Genomic DNA, 11,274 nt, shown 5'->3' on the forward strand with positions numbered 1-11,274 from the left:
TTTTTATTCTTTTTTTTGTTTTGTTTTTTTGTTTGGGGTTAGAGTCCATTTCTTAGTGATGGGTCTATGATGGGCAGCATTCCATTTTAAAGTGTACTTAACCTGTTGTTCCTCCTCCCTGTTGAGGGAATGTCTGTTAAGGCCCTGCATGGTCATCTAAGATGCAGATAGTTGAACCCTTCCCCAGTACAATTAATACATTCTTGGCCTTGAAAGGAGTTCCTGAGAGACCAGTGTTTCAGACATATCAGGCAGACCGATCAAGCCTCCATCATACTGAGAAAACGTTTACCTTGATGGTGTCCAAGTACCCGTGAAACGCTGGGATAAGTGCATTGGTGTAGTAGGGAATGATATAGGAACATATATCGTTTTTACTCTCCATGCTTAAGCTCCGTGTACCTGTATGTTGCACTTTATCAAAGAGCAATGGAATTATTATGTAGAAACGTTTCCGCTCATGTCTTTAGCTACCACCTAAAAGCTTTTCTTAGGAACCAGTCATACCCAGACTGAACAATACAAGAACGTTTGCACTTCAATTCAATTTAATTTAAAGCTTCAGTTATGTGTTAGAATAATCATGGTGCATGGTAACCCCCCTCTCTCTTTCTGTCTCTCTGTCTCTTTCAGGTCACATGCTGTACATTTCTGTACTGCTGGCTACCATTGTAGTCATAATTGTGCTTATCACTGGGCTTTGGGTCATTCCACAAGGCAAGAGGTGAGGAACATACGTCTGTCTCTCAGCACTTGGATTTAGAAAAAAAAAAAAGAGAACTAAAACCCGGAACTGTATTCAAGGGTTAAAGGTCCCCCTTTATTATAACACTTGAAAGGAATGAATGCACCCATTGAAAGTGAGTGGTGCGTGTGTGTGCGCACATCTGTGTGTGTTTGATTATTTCCACACTAATCCAGTAATCTCACTTAAACCTCAGACAGATGCACATAGTCGAACACCATTAATGATAATATAGCAGCATTCATGCACTCACACTTGTTCATTCGGCATGTTTATACTGACGTTAGAAACACTGCCAGTCTATACATAGGTCTGACATTTGCTTGATTATGCAGCAAGCGAATAACAAATCTCTCCCTTGGAAAAACAGCAATCCAATCCAAAAGATTTCAAATGCCAAATGAGTGCGAGTTCTTCTCTTCTGTAAGTAAGATTGCTCTTTGATTTTGCCCTTTATGTCTGCAGGATAAAAGCATTCCTACTGCCACCTATCCCCAAACCCTGCATCAGAGGAATCGATCCCATACTTCTAAAGGTGTTTGGCTCCATCGTGCTTACACAATCCTCCACATGATCACTTATATCAAGTGTTGGAAGGTTCTTAGAGTTATATATATACAGTATATATATATATATATATAATATGTAATTTTCATTAAATATCATAGGTATACCTCAGTTATGAGAAATAAAATTATAAGAAAAAAAAAATCCTGAAAATCACATTGTAAAATTTTTAATGAATTAATTGGTAAATTCCTCTGTAAAATAAGTATTTGGTCACCTACAACCAAGAAAGTTTCTGTCTCTCACAGATCTGTAACTCCTTCTTTAAGAGACTCCTCTGTCCTCCACTCGTTACCTGTATTAATGGCATCTGTTATCAGTATAAAAGACACCTGTCCACAACCTTAAACAGTCACACTCCAAACTCCACTATGGCCAAGACCAAAGAGCTGTCAAAGGACACCAGAAACAAAATTGTAAACCAGCACCAGGCTGGGAAGACTAAATCTGCAATAGGTAAGCAGCTTGGTGTGAAGAAATCAACTGTGGGAGCAATTATTAGAAAATGGAAGAGATACAAGACCACTGATAATCTCCCTCGATCTGGGGCTCCACACAAGATCTCACCCTGTGAAGTCAAAAATGATCACAAGAACTGTGAGCAGAAATCTCAGAACTACACGGGTGTAGACCTAGTGATTGACCTGCAGAGAGCTGGAACAAAAGTAACAAAGGCTACCATCAGTAACACACTGCGCCGCCAGGCTCAAATCCTCCAGTGCCAGACACGTCCCCCTGCTTAAGTCAGTACATGTCCAGGCCTGTCTGAAGTTTGCTAGAGAGCATTTGGATGATCCAGAAGAGGATTGGGAGAATGTCATATGATCAGATGAAACCAAAAAAAATGTGTTTGGAGGAGAAAGAATGCTGAGTTGCATCTAAAGAACACCATACCTACTGGGAAGCATGGGGGTGGAAACATCATGCATTTGGGCCTGTTTTTCTGCAAAGGGACCTGGACGACTGATCCGTGTAAAGGAAAAAATGAATGGGGCCATGTATCGTGAGATTTTGAGTGAAAACCTTCCATCAGCAAGGGCACTGAAGATGAAACATGGCTGGGACTTTCAGCATGACAATAATCCCAAACACACCGCCCGGGCATCGAAGGAGTGGCTTCATAAGAAGCATTTCAAGGTCCTGGAGTGGCCAAGCCAGTGTCCAGATCTCAACCCCATAGAAAATCTTTGGAGGGAGGTAAAAGTCCATGTTACCCAGCGACAGCCCCAAAGCATCACTGCTCTAGAGGAGATCTGGATGGAGGAATGGGCCAAAATACCAGCAAGAGTGTGTGAAAACCTTGTAAAGGCTTACAGAGAACTTTTGACCTCTGGCATTGCCAACAAAGGGTATATAACAAAGTATTGAGATGAAAATTTGTTATTGACCAAATACAAATTTTTTCACCATAATTTGCAAATAAATTCATAAATTCATAAAAAATCCTACAATGTGATTTTCTGTTTTTTTCCTTTTCTCTTTAGTCTCTCATAGTTGAGGTATACCTATAATGAAAATTACAGACCTCTCTCAACTTTTTAAGTGGGAGAACTGGCACAATTGGTGGCACCCACCTCTTTAATCCATTTATAACTTTCCATTTCCATTGTTTTTGTCCCCTTACTGTATTTCTCTCTCTACCTCTCTTTTCCTTCAGAAAGGCAAGATGGATGAAATCAATCAGCACTTTTCCTCCCTGCAAGGCTACAAAGTACCACACTACAGTGGGGAGTCAGTGTACGAGGTCAGCCTGGATGAAGGTATCTCTTTATCCCAAAGGAGCTCCATGTCTAGCATCCAAGAAGTTAGCGAGATACAAGGCATACAAAGCCCTGCCTGCACTGAAGGACAACAACTACTCCAAACCCCTGACAGCCCCAACCCGTACTGTCAAGGCCCCCCCTACTCTACGAAAGAGTCTTCAGAGGTGGCCATGAGCCCTGAAACCCTTTTGTGGGCTTGGCCGATGAAAAGCAACACGCAGCCCAAGTTGCTCTCGTTCCCAGGTATGGATTACAGCATGATTATAGGGCCTGGCCCTAAAAGTACCAATGCTCCCACTGCTCAGGAATTCTACACCTGTGTTCATGGAGTAACCGATGACGAGATGGTGCAGCTGGTGCCCTGCATGTCAGATTTACTCAAAGGCTCTCCATATTTTGACCTAAAGGATAAACCAGAGGAGGACACGGAGAAGCTCAGCCAGTTAACAGCATACTTGGAGAAACGGAAAGAGCTTCAAAACAATGAAATAAGGTTGAGCGCAGGAGAGGAGAAGCAGAACGAGTACGTTGTGCCTTTATTACCCCAACCGACGGAAAGGAGCTAAACGATGAATCCATGAACAGCTTTCAAAAGTTTCTGTGACAGAAAAAGAAATCAGGTGTAGACCGAAATTGGGTTGTATTGCCGTTCATAGCTGAAGTTCAAGAAAACTATTTGAAATGTGTTGGCCACCTTCATTTTAAGGTGGTGTCATTATTGTAATGTGGCCACTAGGTGGTGTAATTATTATGCTTTCGGATTGTTCTGACTGTTGAAAGTTTCTCAAATTCATATAAAACTATCACTTATTCGATTTTGGAATTGATCCAAACAGGCTCACGATCACAGCAACAATTCTTGTTTGCAGAACATTTGAAACCCTTTTCAGGCGAGCTATTGAGCACGTTATTATCCAGAGAAATTAGAATCGTTGGCAGCACAGCCAACACCACTGGTTGTCCTAACTGTTTGGATCTCAGTATCTAATTATCCATGACATTTTTAATGGGAACTAACTATCTAAAACATGATCAAAGCAGAGAAAAAGCACACATCTTTAGCCAGACGGGCTGATTTTAAGGAGGGATTGTTAAACCCGGTGATCATTGTGATCTATGCCCATGGTTTCCAACCTGGGGTCCACACCCCCCTCAGGGGGGTACAAAAATGCAGGGTGTGTTAAAAGTTATGAGGATTTTAAACAAGATCATAGTTATACAATTACAGTATAATAAAAAACTTTATTTAAAATGATCAAATTATTATTTTTATATAAATATATATCTATATATATTTTGTGTATATGGGCTGGGCTGAGCTGGTATAGGTTGTAGCCAGGAGGGGCTCAGCTCTTCTTAAATCCAAGCAGGGGACCTCCAAGGAAAAATGCGGCATTAGGAGGAAAATGACTGAAATAATCATTTACACTTTAGTTTGGTATATCATATTTAGGTCACATTTCTGACATTAAGCTGAATTTTGGTCCGAACCCAATTTTCCAATCTTTTTCCAGAGTTGCTTTCTTTTCATCCCACCTGATGTACAGTATTGTTAAATAGTCTTGAGGCACAGCTCATTTTTTTTTTATATTAAATTTAAAAAAAGCCCTGCGATGGATTGGCACCCTGTCCAGTCTGTACCCCGCCTTGTGCCCTAAGCCTCCTGGGATAGGCTCCAGGTCCCCGCGACCCTATAATAATAAATCGGTATTGAAGATGAGTGAGTGATTGAGTAAATATAAAAAAAATTCAAACCTCGTCAAGGAGTCGCCACGGCAGCCGTTTTTGCATCTAGTGGCTGCGTAGTATGGGATTGCATCTAGTGGCTGCGTAGTATGGGGTATGGCAGCACACCGACGGCGGGGCTCAAACCCAGATCCTTACATCCCCAAATCAACACCCTATCACCTTAGCTACCTGAGACCAAATGTGTTACTGCAACAGGCTGCAAAGTGCCTAAAGATACATTTTAAAAAATTATAACAACCTCAGCAGCAACCTCATCTCTCGTCTGTTCCAACCAATGAGCATTTAGCATCATTAGTATACCAATCACCAGCCGGATCATCTGTCATCATCATCATCCGCACCTGTTTCTCGCTGGTTCATGCCTTAAGTTGGATCGTTTCAATGTTTGAATGATTCATAGGTCACTGTGACGAAAGCATTCTCTGAAGCTGGTCATGACTGAAAATGAGAGCCAAAAGCTTCAGGTCCTTCATGAAGCCTGGAGAACTTTTCCTTGAGACTACATTAAAAAAAATACAAGAAAGTCTGGCTCTTTGGAAGCAAACTATGAATAAATGTGGGTTGGCTCATGACGTTTGGAGAGTACTGTAAATCAAGGACATAAGCAGAACATGAAAAGTGCAAATAGATGTAAACACTTTTTTTGTAATGTTCAGATCAATAAAGTTCAAAGGCTTATGTACACTCATCAAACACCAAACGATTTAACGAGTAACTCAAGGACCATCAGTGGGTGTCTTTGTCAAGTCCGCTTGTCACAGTCTAATGCAGAGCATCTAAGAGGACAGCTCATCTTTATTACCGCTCTTCAACTGCTTTTGATTGCCTGTGCTGGTCTAGTCCGATATATCAGCGACATTCTCAAACTAGAGACAGCCTGGCACTGGCCTGCCAGTCATTGGACTGTTCCTGCCAGTTTGTGCTGATGTGTATGTGGATTATGAAAATGGATCCATGTAGATTTATACGGTAACACTACTGAGAAGGCATTTGCAGGCAGCAACTTTGCTTGTGTTTTTTTTTGGTTTGTTTGTTTGATTGTTGTTGTTTTTTTTTTTTTTGCACCACATTGTTAATGGACTGTTCACAGTTGGTGCAGTTATTACATTATAAATATAAAGAACTGTGTCACATTTAAGATTGTTTAATAGACTCAAGAAACAAAGAGACGTGAACACGTATGCCGTTTGCTCAGGTTCTAACTGTCGATAAAGTTCTAAGATAGATGTAGGATATAGACTATAGAGTATTGGATCGGATATTGGGTCAATCAATACATGCATGCATGAGACAATCCAAGAAAGTAACACAATATTTACATGATAAATTCTGCTGTCATGTAGCCATCTTACCCTGGAATCTTCTGCACAAGTTTCTACCAGATCGGGAATGTTTTTTTAAATTGTCAGGGAACTGGCTTTTATACAGAACATCGTGTGTTCAAGTCAAACCGGGACTTTTGATTAAACAGAATGACAAAACAATTCTGAGAGTAAAACCTCCTTTTGTTTCTCTATATAAACCCCTGCTACACTAATGCACTTATCCCAGTGTTTCACTAGTGCTTGAATGTCATCAATGTAGAAAGTTTCTCAGTACAGCAAAGCCATGATCAGACTAACTGCCTTATGTCTGAAACGCTGGCCTCTCAAGAACTACTGTAATAGCCCAAACATATTAAAAAAAAAAGTTTGAATCGAGTGTACAAGGGATGTGGATGTGGCAATAACTCCCAGCCGAGTTCCTGTTATGGTCAAGTGGTGTGGTGGCTAGTATGGGATCAAAGATAGAACGCCTTTGATAATCAAAACAGGTTGTTGTTTTTTTTCATTAAGGAAATGAGGCATTAGAGTTCTTGGGAGGCCAGTGTATCAGACGTGACAGTGACATTGAATTGTTGTTCATTGCAGATTTGACGTCAAACAGGTCGACCTTAATCTGAACTGGATCAAACCAGAACGCTGTACAGAAGTCATTCATGAGCTCAGGATTAAATCCAGAACCCTGGTCTTGTGAGGCAGCAGTGCTGTTCTCTACCGTGATGACAATCATAAAAGATTATTTAAAAATTTGACATGTTCTTATGCTTAAGTGAAAGTCTATAAATATGAAGTCAAATATTTTAGTCAAAACATTCAACAATATAACCTCGCAAGTGATATCAGTGTATATCAAGTGATATAAATATAGATGTAATTTTGAATTATGTAATTATTATATAAAATAGATTTTGTGTTAATGGACCATGTGCAAGTGATGGGATATTGATTTTCTTAGGCGTGAAAAAGAGCACAGTTGTATCTCAGGATGCCAAAAGACAATAAAAAAAAAAAAAGAGACACACCAAAGAGGCTAGGAACATACTGAGAGTGGTGGGAGAGACACGACATGAAGTGATAATAAGATTTCTAATAAGATTTCGGGACTTGGTTTAGTAAAATATCGCTGCAACCTTGAGTATTAACTGATATCGATATCCATCTAATATTGTTTTCTTTATAAATGACTACTGTTTACTATCTAGGAGAGGCGTTCAAGTCAAACCGGGACTTTTTTGTGCATGAAGGCATAATACTGGTTAACATTTTTAGAATGTTGACTGGCTTCTTTTAATCTGGGAACAAAAACAGCCGATCTTTATCTGGTGGTAAAAAAAATCTGCTTTTTATTATTGGTAGGAAAGCTGCTTTCATTTAAGGTTAATCAGAATCCCTTCCTTAGAAAGTGGATAGTGTGTGAGATGGGCTGCATTCCATTCCGAAGTGTACTTAAACTGCACTCTGTTGAGGGAATGCCTATTAACCAAACCACCCGTGGAAAAATTGCTCCATTCGGAACACCCTGCCCGGTCGCCTAAACAAACATCACCCTCCCTGTACAATTTCCACATTAAAGGAGTTCTTGGGAGGCCAGTGTTTCCGACATGAAGCAGGCAGTCTGATCATGGTTCTGCCACACTGAGGAAACTTTCTACCTTGATGGTTTCCAAGCCCTAGTAAAACGCTGGGATAAGTGCATTAGTGTAGCAGGAGATTATATAGAGAAATAAAAAAGATAGTTTTTGCTCTTATAACTATGTTCTGTTATTCTACACAATCAAAAGTCACGGTTTAACTTGATTTTTGTTTTCTTTAATTATTTCTTAGCAAATATAATGAAATATAATAAAGTATAAAGCATAACTACTGGACAAAAGCCTCAATCCTAACAGGAGAAAAAAAACAATCAAGTCGCTTAGAATTTCCATCTGCGGAAATGATTTTTTTCCCAGAACCCAACTGCAGTTTTTGCTGCTATTTATTACGGCATATTTCATCAAGCTATGATCAATATCTGATATGTTTCTCCAATATCCAATCCACTATGTTATGCAGGTATTAGTCAGACTGTCCCATGTGTAGTGGGAATTAAAAGCTATGGAACAGTTATATGTAGTGTGTTTCCGACTTGAACCAAGCATAAGCGTAAACATTGTAACGTTGAAGTCCTGACATGCACCCATTATTTTTTAAAATAAATTCCTGACCGAGAAAAAAGCACTTCGTGAAACTATCTGTACCATATAATCATAGTACAAAGCACGTTATATAAAATAATATATATTACTATCGTACGTATTACTACATAATATTATCTGCAATTTCTATACGAGATCCGAGCTATGCAGGAAATCCTCTAAACCAGCTTGACAGATGTCCTCAGAAACCTACTAATAATTGCTGTTTAGAAATAGAAAAAAATCAGTGGGCTTGTTTTTTTTTGCCATGCACTTACTGTATATGTTATGTGGGTCGTTCGGCTAAACGAAGCACTGTGTTATCAATGCAAGCAATCTTTGCTGTTTTAAATGTTGAATTTTTTTTATTGATGCTATTCTATGCTATTTTTTTTACGAGTCGCTCTTTTTTACTGCCACGCTGTGATGTCATGTGACTCGTGGCGTGTTGTGCTGCTTAGACATCGTCTAGTTCGTGCCTTTATTGTGACACACAAAAACGAAATGAGAAAATTCCTAAGGAGACATGGACACAAATGTATATACTGTGCATTTACTGTAAATTAGATGGATGTGTAAATATATATGTATTTTTGGAATGTCTTTTAAGAGAAGATTAGTCCTATTTTTGTTTCCAAAGCACTTTCCCAGGATTGAAATAAAGACAATACATGGCCTTCAGATGCAGGGGACACATTGTGGTGTAGATACTCATAATACATAAATACACACTCTTTCACCCACACCATAAGCTGTGCCTTCATGCTAAGGTTTTTCACCAGCAGATGGAACCACTTGTAACATAATAACTTGTGCCTACAAGTCCAAAGGATCAAAGCAAGCAAGTATTCTTTTTGATGTTGTTGTTGTTGTTGTTTTTGTTACATTTTTAATTATAATTGCATTGTATAAATAAGACAATTTGAGAATAATTGTTTGTTAAAAAAGAATCGATTTAATATTCGAAAATAATCGTAATCTAATATTTTTGTCAAGTCTACATCAAAATCGGCGTCCAGCAGTCAGTACACATAACACCACTTAACGTCAACCAAGGTCCCATGACACAAGTTTAAACTCAACCACATTACTGATGACACCCAGCTGGACTCTATTTTATCCACTGTACAGTACATAGGGACACACAGTCATTGTGAAGTATACACCGATCAGCCATAACACTCAAACTAACCAGTATGGGTTTCCTTTCGTCACTGAGGCAGGACACCTTAAAGCATGGTACCGCCGGACCTCAGTGGGACTTAGACCGGGACCTCGGGTCCCCATGATGCTGTCAACAGTAGTTGGTAATTAACGCTATTTAGTTCACCTGCAGTGGTGTTGATGTTATGGCTGATCGGTGTACACTGTGTATTGTACCGATCATTATCACACCTTACAGTATATCTAGTCCCGTTTGTTTCTGGTTTCCTTGGCTTTGCTCTTTGCCTAGTGTAGTTAATGTTACATAGCCTAACTTCTGCCTGTTCACTTACCATGTTGTTTGTTTTTGTTTCACATTTCGGGTCTGTCGCAAGCTTGATTAATAAAAAGTTTGTTTACCAGCGCCTTCGTCCATGTCTGCCACCTGATAGTACTGTAAAAAGGTTGACGATATAGTATGTTGACAGTGTAGATGTTCCACAGATACTTCTAATATAAGATGAAGCATGACAAGCTTATAGGAATAGATATTAACCTATGCCAGCAGATTTCTTTTTTTTCATCTTTGCACACATTTATCATAAACCGAATATATTCCTGGCTAGTTTCCTTCTAAAAAGAAATATCCACCATGACACTGTAAACATCATGTACCTGTTTGCTTTCAAGCCATCTGAGTCAGTCAAGCCTTTAGAGCAATGTTTATCAAAGTGAGTTCTGGGCTCTCACAGGTATTTGTAAAGTATAACCTGTAATTTTCTTTACTGTATGATTACTATACAGAACACTGTTATTGCATTGATTGTAATTGTGTCCATGGAGTTATCATGTTAATATTTAAAACCACACGTTTAAAGAAGGGGAAACCAGCACTAAAGACGAACCACGCGGAAGACGTTCAAATAGGATTTTGAGAATCAGGTTAAACAATGGCGCCAACGCAAACTCTACAAACTTGAGCAATTTGAACAACATATGTTATTTAATTAAAAAGGCCCGCCCACATTTGCAATACTTTCAGTACAGCCCTTGTGTATATATACAGTATATACAGTGTTTCACAAGACGAGCAAAAATCATAAATAAATATTAACTCGGTAAACGAGCAAGGTCTTGAAATACGAGCAGTATTATAATTAATCGTGTGTGTGCGTGCATGATTGTGTGAGTGAGTAAGGGGCCTTAGTGGCTAGCACTGTCTGTCGCTTGGCACCAAAATGGTTTGATTCCCACCTCAGGTCTATGTGCATGAAGTTTGCATGTTCTCCCGAAAGCTCGGTCAGTTTCCTCCGAGTACTCCAGTTTCCTCCCACAGTCCAAAGATATGCAGATTAGGCTCATATAAGTCCCAAATTGCCTGTAGTGTGTCAATGAAATGAGTGTGTGCATGTTGACCTGAGGTCCTACCACAACTTGCTGGCTTTTTTTTTCTTTGCATTCCAAATGTATAAATAGCACAACAACACCACAATTATCTGCCGATAACATTCATGACCTACTGAACTCTCTCTCTGACCTCGCTCATAAACACAGACACACATTATATCACTGACCCTATATTTCTACAGTAGATCACATAGTACCTCTGAATCTACAGAACATACCACTAACCATAACCACATGGTTACAAGTTCATTCGTAGCACAACAAAGCAATAGAACTGAAATAAGATATAAGATGCTTATACCCCTATCTTACCTATGCGGTTTGACTCAAGGTGAGATGCGGAGTTAGGCATCGTGAGTCGCCGCGGTTGCCCGCCGACGTTTCGCTGGCGTTTCGCTTAGTTC

The 11,274-nt window shown here is 39.5% G+C and overlaps 1 protein-coding gene across 3 annotated transcripts in view; it reads left to right on the forward strand.

Annotated features, from left to right (window-relative positions):
- Positions 1-4,606, forward strand: part of LOC128506794 (growth hormone receptor-like) — a 33,522-nt gene extending 28,916 nt beyond the window's left edge. For all 3 annotated transcript variants that reach the window (XM_053477386.1, XM_053477385.1, XM_053477384.1), the window contains exons 7-9: positions 634-724; positions 1,211-1,280; positions 2,970-4,606. In XM_053477386.1, the coding sequence (XP_053333361.1) occupies positions 634-724; positions 1,211-1,280; positions 2,970-3,641 (833 nt within the window). In that variant the 3' untranslated portion in view covers positions 3,642-4,606. The remainder of the gene's footprint in view (positions 1-633; positions 725-1,210; positions 1,281-2,969) is intronic.
- Positions 4,607-11,274: the final 6,668 nt, after the last annotated feature.

Source organism: Clarias gariepinus, chromosome 18 (genome assembly GCF_024256425.1).
Source record: "Clarias gariepinus isolate MV-2021 ecotype Netherlands chromosome 18, CGAR_prim_01v2, whole genome shotgun sequence".
NCBI lineage: Eukaryota > Metazoa > Chordata > Actinopteri > Siluriformes > Clariidae > Clarias > Clarias gariepinus.